Source organism: Sus scrofa, chromosome 6 (assembly GCF_054392235.1).
Source record: "Sus scrofa isolate SSC_HxYL_T2T_F1_AM1 chromosome 6, Sscrofa_HxYL_maternal_Yorkshire_Landrace_v2.0, whole genome shotgun sequence".
NCBI lineage: Eukaryota > Metazoa > Chordata > Mammalia > Artiodactyla > Suidae > Sus > Sus scrofa.
Window position 1 is genome coordinate 45,982,226 of NC_139388.1, and position 15,604 is coordinate 45,997,829.

At 51.3% G+C, this 15,604-nt stretch overlaps 1 protein-coding gene across 3 annotated transcripts in view; it reads right to left on the reverse strand.

The window, feature by feature from the left end:
* LOC110261352 (uncharacterized) overlaps window positions 1-15,604 on the reverse strand; it is a 600,020-nt gene that overhangs the window by 284,025 nt on the left and 300,391 nt on the right. The window contains exons 7-9 of one of the 3 annotated variants that reach the window (XR_014805974.1): window positions 15,149-15,264; window positions 13,746-13,986; window positions 11,411-11,585 (exon numbers count right to left, since the gene is read on the reverse strand). Coding sequence is in view for 1 of the 3 variants with exons in the window: in XM_084960354.1 (XP_084816480.1) it covers window positions 15,149-15,264 (116 nt within the window). In the remaining 2 variants the exon portion in view is untranslated. Of the gene's footprint in view, window positions 1-11,410; window positions 11,586-13,745; window positions 13,987-15,148; window positions 15,265-15,604 lie in introns of those variants that run through there. The other 2 variants (XR_014805973.1, XM_084960354.1) reach the window with 2 other exon arrangements.

Sequence of the window (15,604 nt, forward strand, 5' to 3'; positions counted from 1 at the left end):
ATGTAAGGCTCTCAGATTTCACAGGGACTGAGTTGGCACCTCCCAGTTCTCATTAAGAGCCAGGTGGTCAAAGCGGTCCATGTGCTTAAGGGCTCTGGCAGAATAAATGCCTCGTGGTAAATCCACATGCCACCTCTCGATGGGCTGGAGCTGAGCTTGTCCACTGCACAGGCTTGGGGACGAGGAGCGGGTCACACAGGGAAAGTCCCAGCCAGACCTTGTCTCATGAAGGGCACCAGGTACATGGGAGTGGCTGTCACGGAAACACAACTTGTGGCCCCTCTGCGGGACGTGTCACAGTGGAGAGATGGCCCAGGCCGGCCATCATCCAAACAGAAGCCCCATCCTACAGAAATCTCATCCTAGAGAAATCCCACCTCAAACCAGTGGCTCAGCTTTGGGCCATTCAGAGGGCTCCACAAAGCATTAACCTACCAGAAGCTGCTTCCATGAACAGCCCCTGCTCAAGGGCTAATGGATTTATATGGTCCCTGCTGAGAGAGACACACCCTTGGCTGTTCTAATGACAGTTCTGGTTTCTGCAGCCCCACTGACTGATCCTCAAAGACGCTGTGCCCACAGCCTCTCCCTTCGCTCCCTCACTTCTGCAGCAGCTCACTTAAGGCTAAAAATAACTGGCTGCTCCCCAGGGTCCCTCACCCAGGGGTGCTCCAGGAGGGGACGCAGGAGACTCACTCTGGCCTCATCTCCCAGGGCTGAGACTGATTTCTAAAGGAGGCACCTGAGGAGTTCCCATCATGGCACAGCGGAAACAAATCCAATTAGGAATAATGAGGTTGCAGGTTCCATCCCTGGCCTCGCTCAGTGGGTTAAGGATCCCTCGTTGCCGTGAGCTGTGGTGTAGGTTGCAGATGCGGCTTGGATCTGGCGTTGCTGTGACTCGGGCGTAGGCCAGCAGCGACAACTCTGATTCGACCCCTAGCCTGGGAACCTCCATAGGCTGTGGGTGTGGCTGTCAAAGGACAAAAAGACAAAAATAAATAAATTAATTGATAAAATAAAGGAGGCACCTGCTGGCGTGCCAGGCTCCGGATACTGCAGAGCACACAGATGAACATGACCTGGCCCAGGGATTGGAAACAAGTCAGCAAAACCACAGCTGTGCTGCAGACAGGGTGTGCGTGTCCAAGGGGGGGTCATGGGGGAGAGAGAAATGGGTCCTGGGGGGATGGGGGGAGCATCTCAGATGAGTAAGATTTCCACCTTCCCAGGAAGAGGGCAGCACAAGCGGAGTTGCAGGGACCACAGAATGTACACTCCTTGGGCCTCTGAGCAGGGCTGGGCTGAGAATAAGACCCACACACTGGCTCCTCTCACCCCAGGACCTTTGCACAACCATTAGCTCCAGAGACAAGAGCTACACTGCCCAGTTCTGGCTGCCTCCCAGACTCATCTCTAACCACGGGCCTCTGTGTTGCCTAAGCTTCTGTCACACCAGTTCCTCTCACCCCAGGACCTTTGCACTTGACTTTTCCAGATCAAGAAGGTTCTTTTGGGAGTTCCCGTGGTGGCGCAGTGGTTAACGAATCTGACTAGGAACCATGAGGTTTCGGGTTCGCTCCCTGCCCTTGCTCAGTGGGTTAACGATCTGGCGTTGCCGTGAGCTGTGGTGTAGGTCGCAGACGCGGCTCGGATCCCGCGTTGCTGTGGCTCTGGTGTAGGCCAGTGGCTACAGCTCCGATTCAACCCCTAGCCTGGGAACCTCCATATGCCGCGGGAGCAGCCCAAGAAATAGCAAAAAGACAAAAAAAAAAAAAAAAAAAAAAAAAAAAAAAAAAAAAAAAAAAAAAAAAAAAAAAAAAAAAAAAAGAAGGTTCTTTTGCATTCCCCTGGTTGCCTCTCTTGGGTGTTCAGCTCTCCAGGCCTAAATAGAGCAGACCCCCATATTCGCCTGAGGTATTTTCTCCACAGCACTTCCTACTCTCTGAAGATAACCCATCTATTTGCTTATTTCTTCATCATCGGCTCCCTCAAAGTCTGTTACATCCACGAACGCAGGCAACTTGTCTGTTTTGTCCACTGTCTTTGGAGGCTGGGACAGTGTCTGCTAACAGGAAGCTGTCAAGAGCTAAAGAACAACCTTGGCCTCTTTCTCCTCTGGGCACTGGTCAGAGATCACAAATCTGGGGTCGTCCATCCTTTCGAGAAGTTTGTGGAACAGCATGAGAAACGTAGCTCTGGCAGCTGGGAACCGGCCCACGCAAAGCCAACAGCCTCTGTGCAGAGCACACTGGTCACTTTCCACCTGGGGATGGTCAGGGCCACAGAAGCCCCCAGACCTACACAGGGTCGCTGAGACCCTGGGGCTAGGCAGGCGATGGAGGGAATGAGGACATTTGCACTCACTCCATGACAAGTTCAGGCATTGCTAATGGGGTCTTGGCGCCAGGCCTCCAGGCACCAGATCCTTTTGGAAGACAGGCTTGAGAAGGAGCCGTGCACTGCCAGTGCAGCTCCTCCCAGAGCAGGATGTAGCGGCCCTCAGCCAAGGCCAAGACGCACTGCGGCATCAACCCTGGGGCACATCGGCAGTGCTGGCTCTCGGCATGGCTGGGCTCAGACTCACAGCCCCATCAGAACTGGCACACACCCCACATCAAGGGATGGATTTCTGGGGCCCATGAGAGCTTCCGGCAAGACTCTGGAACATGGGGCCCTTTCAGAAGAGAAGGCGTTCAGGACACCAAGGACATAAGAGGGAAACCACAGTCCGTGTTTAAGCCATCGAGGACCCAGGAGGCCAGGAGAGAGGGCGGCTTGTGAGTGAGGAGGGAGCCTGGGGTCACCTGTGGAGGAGTCTGCAGCTCTGCAAAGCATCTGTTGGGGGAAGACCCTGCAAATCCTTGCACCTGTCAGATGCCCCAGATCTTTGAGTTCAAGTTCAACCACTTAATAGCATTTTTCTTTCAAGGTTGGGCAAATGATACAACGGCTCTCAGTGACCTACCAGCCTAGGCTGAAAATACTGAGGCTGTCACCACCTATGGCTGTCACAACCTAGATCTGTGGGTTGTTAGAGAACTAAGCAAGGTCACCGTGCACCCCCCTCAGGTGTCCCTCTGGTCCCTCCTCTCAGCTTGTGTTCAACACTATCGACGCTGCTCCCTGCCAACACCCCACTGCCTCTCTTCTGGTGCCGCATCCACGGAACCCAGGGTCTGATGGGCGAGCCCAGCTGGACACATCCTGCCCTGGCTCAAGGTTGAGGACCCCCGGGTCACCCACTCTGCCCTCTGACCTGGTGCCCTCTCACCACCATTGCTACATGTTCCCCCTCTCTCTGCACTGCTAACCTGTTGGGACTCTTTACCCATTTCTTCCGCCTCCAGAGAATGGATAATGGAACCTAGGAAAGTTTGCATCATGTCATTGCTGTGCTGTGGCATAGACCAACTCCTGCAGCTCCAATTCACCTCTTAGACTGGCAACTTCCATATGCCGCAGGTGCAGCCCTTAAAAAAAAAAAAAAAAGTTCCCTTCATGGCTCAGCGGTTAACGAACTGGACTAGGATTCATGAGGACGTAGGTTCAATCCCTGGCCTTGCTCAGTGGGTTAAGGATTCCGTGTTGCCGTGAGCTGTGGTGTAGGTCACAGACACGGCTCGGATCCCATGTTGCTGTGGCTGTGGTATAGGCTCGAGGCTGTAGCTCCGATTCAACACCTAGCCTGGGAAGCTCCATATGCCTCGGGTGTAGCCTTAAAAAGCAAAACAAACAAACAAACAAAAACCGGCATCCTGAGAAGCTGATATCCAGGGCCTCAGAACATCAGAGGCCACAGAACATCAGAGTTTGGGACCACACAAGGACACAGAAGATTCCCATTCACCAGTCTTTGTGCAGTTGCTCCTCCCCTAAAAGGAATCTGAAACAGGACACCGGCCATAGAAAGAACATTCCAGAACCATGATTATCCAAGTCTCATTGGACTGAAGGGAGTAGGGTGGAGCAGGAAGGCAGGGCCCTCCCAAGGATCCTTTGTATTTGCAAGAGAGAAACTCTGGCGGGGCAGATCGCAGGCCAGCAAGGGGCCGGGCTCAGGAAGCTAGGGCTTTCCCTGAGGAAGCAGAAGATGAAGCGTTTGTGTTTTGTTTGAATTGATAATGATGTCAGTTTCAGTTATGGGCTCATTACAACAAACCTGGGACGTATTAACGGCTCTTTAATTGAATTTGGAAATAAGGAGGGTTTTGAACGGCCTCGTGGATGCACGGCCCCCACAGTGACGACCGTCCATGCTGAGCAGAGGTAGAACGCAGCGCCCCCCAACGACGGCTCGCATCTCTTCTCTCCCCCACCTCACCCCCCCACCCCTGGTCCCCAGGCAAGCACTGGGAGGCCACCTGTACCATTCCCGAGCCTGTAGGGTGGGGACTATTGAAAAAGATGAGACTGGAGGGCATTCCCAGAGAGTGAAAGCCAGTCCGGGAGATGCAATGTTTTTGTTTTCGTTTTTTACTTTTTAGGGCTGCACATCCAGCATAGGGAGGTTCCCAGGCTAGGGGTCGAATCAGAGCTGCAGCTGCCAGCCTACACCACAGCCACAGCAATGCTGGATATAAGCTGCATCTGCGGTCTACACCGCAACTTGCAGCAACACCGGACCCTTAACCCACTGAGTGAGGCCAGGGATCAAACCCACATCTTCATGGATACTAGTCGGGTTCTTAGCCCACTGAGCCACAAGAGGAACTCTGAGATGTCATGTTGTATTTTTCATTCCAACAACAGAAAAGGAAATGCTGACTGTCCAGCCCTGAGCAGACCACCCCCGCCGCCCCCGCCCCGGGAGCTCTCCAGGGCCTGGGGCAGCCCGAATGGTACACAGCGACAGCCTTCCCCACAACCTCTCTGATTCCAGCCGAGGACCTGACACAGAAAATCGGGACAACCATTGGTAGGATGAAGCAGTGAAGGAATGACACAGCACACCTGTGGGCTTCTCCTTTCTTCCCCTCCCTTCTGCTTCCCCGCTTGATCTGCTTCCTCCACCACACGCTCTCCTAGGCAGCCCCTTCTGGAACATCTTTGTTAATTACCTAGACTGTGTGCTTCTTTATTGACGCCATCCCTCTAAAACCACACACAAATACAAAGACCTCCACATACATACAAATACACACATATGTGAATCATGCCCATACATACGCCACATCTGGGGATAAGGGAGAGACCATCACCAGAGTTTGCAAAATAAAAATACAGACATCAGTTAAATTTGAATTTCAAATCAACATGCCTTTTTTTTTTTTTTTTTTTTTTGTCTTTTTAGTGCAGCATATGGAAGGTCCCAGGCTAGGGGTCGAATCAGAGCTAGAGCTGCCAGACTATGCCACAGCCACAGCCACGCGGCATCCGAGACGTATCCGCAAACCATACCACAGCTCACGGCAACACCGATCCTTAACCCGCTGAGCAAGGCCAGGGTTCAAACATGCATCCTCCTGGATACTAGTCAGATTCATTTCCACTGCGCCACAACAGGAACTCCAGCAGCACATCATTTTTAACTGTTTTGAATTATTTCTCACTTTCTGAAATTCAAATGTATTAAGCATCCTGTATTTTATCTGGCACCCCTGGGGAGAAGTATGGTTTTATTCTTTTGTCAATCTGATCATAGGATCCACACCCTCTCCTCTCTTCAGATCCACGGATAGCTCGCCAAAGCAAGAGGTCTTTGCCCAGAGCCTTCCTTTTAATGGATGCATAGTATTCCACTGTCTGGCTCGTCCTCAATTACCTCCCTGTGTCACTGCTGAGTAAATTTCCGCTCTCAACCAAAGAAAGATCAGACATGATTGGCTCTGTCCTGCCTCCCTAAATTAGCTGTCACAGCAAAGTCAGACCAGAAATCCACGGCAGGAGAGCCCATTGCTCAGAACAGCCAGCCACAGAGACCCTATGGCTACCCCGGGGGCTGTGGGTGGGAAGAAAGGACAAAGGAACCTCAAAATACCCGCCCCTGTTCAACAAAGACCAGAACAATGGAGACACTCAAACGCCTGCCTCCGCCTTGACGCTGGAGACACATTCGAATGCAGAAATCTGGACCCACTCATTTGCCAAAACCCACACCAGCATAATTATGCGCAGTGCTCCCCCCGCCCCCGCCACGTCCCCGTTTCATCGGTCATATCTTTAACTTCATCCTCGTTGCTGAAAACACGAAAATAAAAAACACACAGCAGCCCGGCTGACATTACAGCTACAGCCTAAGCCTCATTTTACCAAGCATTTAACTCCCTCTAAGGACCCCGCGCGGAGACACGGGCACGTTGATGGGAGCTGTACAAAGGTCAGTGGTTTGGAGGCTTTCTCCGACAATTTGCCAGGATTTTGGCATTTGTAAGCATCCATAGGACAGCTCTCTAGCAAGCTGACCTTGACAGCGAATGGGATAAATAAACCTTCAATTTACCCCCTCCAGCTCTCCGCGAGCCCAGCCGGTCCCCACGGAGCCTTCACCTGCCCATAACGTTCAACTGCCTGCAACTTTCAACTGACGAACATCCAACAGCTCCGCGGCCCAGTGACAAACACCATCTAACAGATAAGGCTTCTGAAAAGTCAAAGCCAATCCTGCTTCCATTGAAAATTTAATGCCGGCTCCATCTTTGCCCATCATTCTTCTGACTGTTGCACGAGTCCCGAGAGGCCCTTGAAGCTAAAGCACTGCTCCATAACAGGTAATGACGTGGCATTTAATGATACTGTCCAAAGAGATCCCCGTCTTTGGGAAGTAATGTGCACTCATGTACCAGATAAGCACCGCCAAACGCACTGAGCCGCCGTATCTCTCACGGCCCTGTCACCAGATACGATGTGACACATCCCCGGCCACGGTACCTGCCGTTCCTCCTCCTCCGACCCCTCGCGGTTTCAGGGCAGAGCTCCCAAGCTTCAGGGGTGGGGAGGGGGGTGTTCAGGCCAAAGGTAGGAGGGAAACCTGCCCGTAATTAAGTATTCACAGCCTCTTTAATACTTCAGTGCTCTTGGAGTCACGACTAAAATTTGCATTATACCTCATTGAAAAATGTCCTTAATCGACTCTGACATGTTTTATTGGAGGCAGAAAAAATGTTTCAGGATGATAGATAAGGTTAAAAATGTTACTACTCTGATCATTTACTCTAGTGCCTGGCAAAACAAAAAAAACAAAAAAACTCCAAAGCCAAAAAACCATTTACATCATACATTGGATACAACAGAGAGGGAAACAAAAAAGCCTTATCTGACAGTCCCTTTTAGCTGATGGGACAAAGTGCACGTTTTCAATTTTCTGACAAAGTTGTGCTGTTTATGCAGATAAGGGGAAGAGAACTGTAACGCTGTGGCGGCAGCATAACACGTGGCCCAGGACCGTGGCTTCCCCTTAAAGAGCCCCAGGCCACGGTCAGCGCAGCGCAACTAACAAAACATCATCCCTTCAGGCTTCCGGCCAGATCACAAGGCCGCTGAGGGTTTCCACACAGCCCCAGAGCCCCGCTGGGATGTGCCATGTGACATACCCACGAGGCCAAAGAGGCCTCCCCTCCCCAACACTTGCCCCAAGAAGCCACAGTGGGGACCAGGGAACCCTGCCAATAAACAGGCCTTTTAGAAGCTGGATTTTTAGGGAGACCTGGAGTCTTGCTGATGTCTCTGCACTTGGCTGGTCCTGGTGACCCCAGAGGTGGGAAGCTAAGCTCCCGAAGCTCTACATACCCCTCTGTGCGATGGGTCTCATGCAGTTGAACCTGAGTACATCCTGGGACGTCACCGACATGCCTGTCACCTTTTCCCAGATGTTCACCCCGTCACCACGTCCTTCCAGATGTCACCCATGCGTTCCCCTAAGCAGACTTGCCATCCTCCCGTTACAGGGGCTGAGATCTTGGGCGCAGCTCAGAGGTGATGAACCTGAGTCCTAACCAAGTCGGCTGGGGGCAAATCTTGGGTCTGAGGCTAAACAGCCACCTGATCTCAGGCCAGTGACTGGCTCTCCGTTGTGCTTCATTCAGAGAAGAGGGTGGCCGTGGCTGAAGTGACTATCGGCCAAGCACAGTTGCTCTGCCTTGGTGACAGGGGCTGGCAGTGCTTGGTGTAGGCAGAATTTGCACCCCAACTCTAGCCAGCGAGGGCAGATTCAGCCTAGCAGACTGGCTGCTCAGACACACGTTCACTGGTATTTTCTAAAAGTAAGCCCCTCTCCGGCCAGTCACAGACAGGATTGTTTTCCAAATAGACTCCAGCCCTGAGGGATTGAAGTTCATTATAAAACCCAGCAGACCCTCACCTGCTCAACCCACATCTGAGGAAAAGCATCTCAGCATCAGGTTTTCTCAATCAAGGTCACGGGGGTCAGATAAAGCCAGGGACTCCACAAGAAAATGGTTACAGAGCAAACAGTGTGATTAAGAAGCCAGCAGCTGCGAAGGTGAGAGGGAACAACGCAAAAACTAAAAGTGTGCTTCTTTCCAAGTCCATGGTCCTGGGCCGCCACTGGAGACCTTCATCCTTGAACCACGTGCAGTCCAGGGTCACACTGTTGCGTAGGCCTTGCAGACGTATTTGCTTTGCCTTGTACTTAGTTTGTGGTGTTGGTTGTTGTTTGCTTTGTTTTGTGTTTTAGGGCTGCACCTGCAGCAGATGGAAGTTCCCATGCTGGGGGTTGAATGAGAGCTGCAGCTGCTGGCCTACACCACAGCCACAGCAACACCACATCCTCAATCCACTGAACAAGGCCAGGGATCGAACCCACGTCCTCATGGAGTCTAGTCAGGTTCGTTACTGTTGAGCTACGACGGGAATGCCTGCCTTGTACTTGTTTGTCTTTTTTTTCTTTATGTCTTTTTGCCATTTCTTGGGCCGCTCCCACGGCATATGGAGGTTCCCAGGCTAGGGGTCAAAGAATCGGAGCTATAGCCACTGGCCTACGCCAGAGCCACAGCAACGCAGGATCAGAGCCGGGTCTGCAACCTACACCACAGCTCACGGCAATGCCGGATAGTTGACCCACTGAGCAAGGCCAGGAATCGAACCCGCAACCTCATGGTTCCTAGTCAGAGTCGTTAACCACTGAGCCATGATGGGAACTCCGTATCTTTAATGCTGAGTTAGGTGTTGTGCCAGAGCCTTCCCTGACCACAAGGCACAAGCTCAGAAGGCAGCATTTCCATACACTTGATGGCAATCATACCTCTTAGGGGTGGAAGTGCTGACTTGTAGTAACCAGCATTTATAACCAGTAACATTAAAAAAAATTAGGCAATTCAGGAGTTCTCATAGCAGCGCAGTGGAAACAAATCAGACTAGGAATGGTGAGGTTGCAGGTTCGATCCCTGGCCTCACTCAGTGAGTTAAGGATCTGGCATTGCCGTGAGCTGTGGTGAAGGTTGCAGACACGGCTCAGGTACGGAGTTGCAATGGCTCTGATGTGGCTGTGATGTGGGCCAGCAGCTATAGCTCTGATTGGACCCCTAGTCTGGGAATTTCCATATACCCCAGGTGTGGCTCTAAAAAGCAAAAAAAAAAAAAAAAAAAAAAAAAACTCCTATAAATCTCTTTATGGCACCATCACTACACAAAGGGATTTTGTTTATTCAAAGTGTTGATTTTTTTTTTTTTTTTTTTTTTTTTTTTACTTTTTAGGGCTGTACCTGTGGCATATGAAAGTTCCCGAGCTAAGGGATGAATAGGAAATGCAGCTGCTGGCCTGCGCCAAAAGCTATAACACTAGGTCTGAGCTGCATCTGCAACAGCTTGTGGCAACGCCAGATCCTTAACCCACTAATCAAGGCCAGGGATTGAACCAGCATCCTCATGGATACTATGTCAGGTTCTTAACCCACTGAGCCACAACAGGAACTCAGGTGTTGATATTTTTAAAGGAAATCCTCTCAAATATAACTCAGTGTTTTTTCATTGTATTTCGAGATTCCCTCATTTTACATTTTTTAGTAATTTTTTATTCAATTTTGTTTGGGGCCTCTGCCCCTGACCCAGTAGCTGGCCACCTCTAGCCAGAGCCCAAAGCTTGGGTTCTGGAGTTCAGCTCTGCCTTTACCTGTAGGTGCTGAGCACTCCCTGTGCCTCATTGTTCTCATCTGTGAAATGGGTATAATAAATCCAGCATCCACCTGGGTTTAAATGAGCCAATACATGTAAACTACCATTCACAGACCCAGGTACCTACATAGCACTCCTGAATGTCAGTGACTCGCCCTGGGCAGGAACTGGGCCTGGGAAATGGTGCCAGAAATAGGCTGTGGGCAGAGGTGTTTGGATGTGCAGGCAGGGGAGAGTCCCAAGAGTCTTCTGTGCAAGGGAGACCTCACGGGGGCCACGTTTAGGGGAAAACAGTCCTGGGGGGAGATTAGGTCACAGTGATCCGGGAGAGCTGGCTCTGAGACAGGAGGCCCAGCCCAGCCTGGCTGGCAGTGAGCAGAGCTCCGGATGAGAAGCAGATGAGATGGGGGTCACTGGCCCGCCCCAGCCATCACCCAGGGCTTCCTCTGCCATGCCCCCAGCCCCTCCCTCCCCACAATCTCAGCCACAGAGGCCTGCCTCTGACACGGCTTTGTTTTGTTTCAGAAATAGGGTAATAACATGTGTCTTTCTGGTTATTAATTTTCTGACTTTTTTTTGCTTATTTATCTAAATGGAAGATGTTTTATTTCCCAACCAGCTGCTATATGAAGTGTGAGAAGCAACTGAAAACCCGGTTCTGCGTGTGGCTGAAACCCTATCAGTTGAGTTTGAAAGAAACATCTTTCCCCCTTGCTGGAAAGAAAAGAAAAAAAAAGAAGAAAGAAGCCTTAGGAGTTCCCTTCATAGCTCAGCAGTTAATGAACCTGATTAGGATCCATGAGGATGCAAGTTCGATCCCCGGCCTCGCTCACTGGGTTAAGGATCTGGCGCTGCTGTGAGCTGTGGTGTAGGTCGCAGACATGGCTTGGATCTGGCATTGCTGTGGCTGTGGCATAGGCCAGCAGCTGCAGCTCCGATTCAACCCCTAGCCTGGGAATCTCCAGATGCTGCATATGCAGCCCTAAAAAAAAGGCAAAAAGAAAAAGAAGCCTTAGATGATGTCTTGTCCATTTGCTGCATTACTCAGGTAAGTGCCTACTTGAGTCACACTCTCAGGCTGAGCCCCCCACCCCAGTTCTTGCCCCATGCTGACCAGGAGCAGATGCTACAACAACATCTGGGCATATTCAACTCCACCCACCCTCTAGCCCTGCTGCTCCACATGCCCTGTCCCCACGACTCATCGGATGTCATCCAGTCTCTCTTCACTGCTGGCCACAGTCGGCTTTTGAAAAGGCTTCAGGGGTTCTCTCTGAGGTCATAGAGAACCAGACAAGCTGTTTAGGGGCAGAGACATGAAGACAAGAGGAAAGACAGCTTCATTCCACAAAGAGTTATTTGAGCACCTGCTGTGTACAGGGAGCAGCGTGCTAAAATCGCTGGAGAGCTTGGGGTTGGTAGGTGGAGACTGTTAACATTTAGAACAGATGTGTGATGGATGGAGCCCTGTCGGGCAGCACAGGGAACTGCATCCGGCCTCTTGGGTAAGAAACCTGCTGGAAAATGAAAAAAATGGGTCACTTTGCTGTACACCAGAAACCAAAGGAACATTATAAATCAACTATGCGTTAATAAAAATAGAAAGAAAAAAAGAGAGAAAGAGAGGGAGGGAGGAAAGGAAGGAAGAGAGAAAGAAAGAGGAAGGAAAGAAGGAAGGAAGGAAGAAAGAAAGAAAGAAAGAAAGAAAGAAAGAAAGAAAGAAAGAAAGAAAGAAAAAGAGAGAGAGAGAGAGAGAGAGGGAGGGAGGGAGGGAGGGAGGGAGGGAGAGAGAGAGAGAGAGAGAGAGAGAGAGAGAATCGGTGGAAAAGTTTCCATCGTGGCTCAGCAGCAACGAACCTGACTAGTATCCATGAGGATGCAGGTTCGATCCCTGGACTCACTCAGCAGGTTAAGGATCCGGTGTTGCCATGAGCTGTGGTGTAGTTTGCAGACTCGGCTCAGATCCAGTGTTGCTGTGGCTGTGGTGTAGGCTGGCAGCTACAGCTCCAATTCAACCCCTAGCCTGGGAACTTTTTTTTTTTTTAATTGCTGGAGATACAGCAGTGAGCAAACAAGCTCACAGCTCAAGTTCTGGCATCTGTGACAGGCAATAAGCAAGAGTGTATGTGAGTAAGCCTGTCCCTTCAGTTGGTGATAAGTGCCATGCAGGGACAAAGCAGGTGATGTGACAGAGTGACCAGGGGGTGGGGAAGTATGCTGGGATCTCTCCAGACCTAAGAAGCCCAGAAGACACCTCTGGGGAGGTGAGGGACAAGGGGCAGAAGAGCTGGAAGGAAGCACCCAGGCAGAAGGAAGAGCCAGGCAGGTTGGTGCGTGACAGGCCAGGGGACGGAGAGATGGCCAGCATCCCAGTGCTGAGTGAGAGAAGGGGCCAGTGACACAAGCTGAGGCCAGAACCAAAGGCCAGGCCAGAGCAGGTTGGGCCTGACACATATGTGGAAGGGGTCGGGTTTTATTCCAGGGCAACGGGGAACCACCAGAAGATTTTCCCCAGCTCTTGGCAAAATCAAGCTTGGTACCCACTGCCCATCCTCAGGGCTCCCGCCAGCAGGCCAAGCCCTGCCCAACAACTCCAGCGCCACTGGGGCCCGCCCCCACCCCCAAGCCCCACAGCCTTGAGTCCAAAAGTGCCCTTCACCACCACTTAGGGCTCAGGGAACTCTAGAGCCCTAAGTCCGTCTGGGGGGTCCTCTTGTGATATGCTTGGGAAGCAGAGCATCTTTTAAATCCCAACGCAGAGAAAGTCACGCCTGCTGCAGGCCCTCATTCAGGACCCAAATGCGACTTCCGGTTACATCCGTATCTATTAGGAATCCCACCCCAGGGTCTCTCTCCCCGAGCTCGCAGGCAGCTGGGACCCCACAGCTGGCTAGGACACACACGACACCCCATGGTTGGGCAGTGCTCCCATGCGTTCCTGGCTGGCTGTCATCCATTCATCCACTTACTCATTCTACACACATCCTGTATCGAATATCTGCTTGCAACAGGCCCTGTGCCTGGTATGGGGACAGTAATGACCAGCAAAGTGCCCCTGACCATGTAAACGGTCTATTGCTGCAAAACAAATGACCACCAACAGAGCCGAGTAAATTCATTTGTGTCCTTTTTTTAGATTCCACATATAAGTGATATCATAAGATGTTTGTCTTTCACTGCCGAATTTCACTTGGTATGACAATTTCTAGGTCCATCCATGTTGCTGCAAATGGTGTTAATTCATGCTTTTGTATGGCTGAGCAATATTCCATTGTGTATAGGTATCACATCTTCTCGAACTTATTTGCAGAACGGAAGCAGACTCATAGAGTTTGAAACACTTAGGGTTTACCAACAGGGACAGGGTGGGGGGAGGCAGGGACAGACTGGGGATGGGGAATTAGCGTGTGTCCACTAAGGTATATGGAATGACAGGCCAACGGGGACCTGCTGTATGGCACAGAGACTCCTACCCAATGTTCTATAGTCATCTACGTGGAAAAAGAAACTGAAAGGGAAGGGACGTGTGTACATGTATAATTAAATCACTCTTTTTGTACAGCAGAAATGATCACAATCTAATAAATCAACTATATGTCAATAAAACGTTTAAAAATAAAAATAAATGTTTAAACAGCAGAGCAGAATAAAGCAATGCCCATTTATGATCTCACCGTTTCTGTGGGAAAGAGGCATGGCTCAGCTCTGTCCTCTGCTCAGAGATTCAACAGCCACGATCAAGGTGTTGCCAGGTCTGTGATCTCCCTGGAGTCTGGCATCCTCTCCCAGGCTTGCTGGGTGTTGGCAGAACCTAGTTCCTTGCAGTTGTGGGACGGAGGCCCTCAGCAACCAGAGGCCACCACGGATCTCTGCCACATGGCCTCCTCCACATGACACCAGTTTGGTTCCTGGAGACTGACAGGAGAGCATTTCTGACTTCCTGTCAAGTATCTGACTTCCAGACCCGCTTTTCAATGGATCCCCTGATGAGGTCAGGCCCACCGAGGTGAACTCAAAGTCAACTGATGTGGGTCCTTAAGCGTGGCATCCCTTCCCCTTTGCCACGCCCCACATCCTCATCACAAATCTCACCCACACCTAAGGGTAGGGGGTGATGCAGGGCGTGCACACCAGGGAACAGGAACCTCGATCTCCTACCACACTGCTCTGTGGCATGTCCAGTCCAGCCAAGAGGGTGAGCCTCGGTGTGCGATTAGAGAGGTGGTGAGCAGGGAAGGCGACTACAGGAGGGCCTGGGTGAGTGCCGTGCCCGCCGCCGCCTGCTCCAGGAGTGCCGCGCAGCCTCTCTCTGCTCACACACGCGCCTCACACATTCTATGACAACTGGCAGTGGCTTATTCATCATTTCAGACTGCAAGTTTCTGTTTTCTCAGACACCCACTTTAATACCCTGACATTTCTGTGGAGCCGTAACATTCTGTCAATTGTTTACATCTCCTTCTCGCACGGATCGCCTTTTCTGTTGAATTCTTGGCCCTTTCCAATCCTGGGGTGCGATGCTTGCCAAGAGGTTCAGAGGCACTCTCCTCACTGTCCACCCCACTGGGTTTCTAATAACGTGTGCCCCCTCCCCCAGGTCAATCATCCCCCAAGTCACTCGCAGCCTGGGCTCCCATCTCAGGACAGACGCTGCCTAAGAGAAGACAGCTCACCTACGAACAAAGTCCTTCTCTGCCCATTGCAAGAGGCCTCTTTCCAGATCCTGCAGGTGGACAAAATTGTCCCCATGCTTTTTACCTGTCTTTCCACCTGCCCCACGTCTGTCCCATCAGGAGGATGTGCTGTCCATGCTCTGGCCGCCCCCCTGGGCCACCAGGCTGGACCACCACCACTATGACCTCTCCCCAGCCACACAAGCACTCGCTAACCTGGGTTCCCACTTGCTGCCTTTCCATCACCAGCCTCTTCTCCACATTGCGACAGGAGTGGTCTTCTGAAAACCAGGGGCATCACACTGCCCTTCGGAAACCCCTTTAGGGAACTCTCACTGTACGAAGGATGCAAAGCAACTTCCCTCTGTGGTCCACAAGGCTGGGCCAGACTTATCACTGCTTACCTCCTGCACCCTTCTCAAGCCTTCCCACATCCCAGCTTCTGGCCTCACAGGTTTTCTTTCAGCTTTTCTGGTTCTTTCCACAGCAGGGTATACAGGCATGTGCTGTTCTCTCCCACCTATGGATAAAAGGTTAAATCTTACAATTAAATGGTGTTGTGGGGGTTCCCATTGTGGTTCAGCAGGGAAGGGACCCGACACTGTCTCTGTGAGAATGTGGGTTCCATCCCTGGCCTCACTCAGTTGGGTTAAGGACCCAGTGTAGCAGTAAGCTGCAGCACAGGTCACAGATGTGTCTTGGATCCAGTGTTGCTGTGTCTGTGGCACAGGTCCCAACTGTAACTCCAATTCGACCCCTGGCCCAAAATGTTCCATATGCCATGGGTACAGCCATAAAAAGAAAAAAAAAAAGTGGTGTTGTGATAAACAGACAACTGTTTGGAAATAAAGAGCAACATG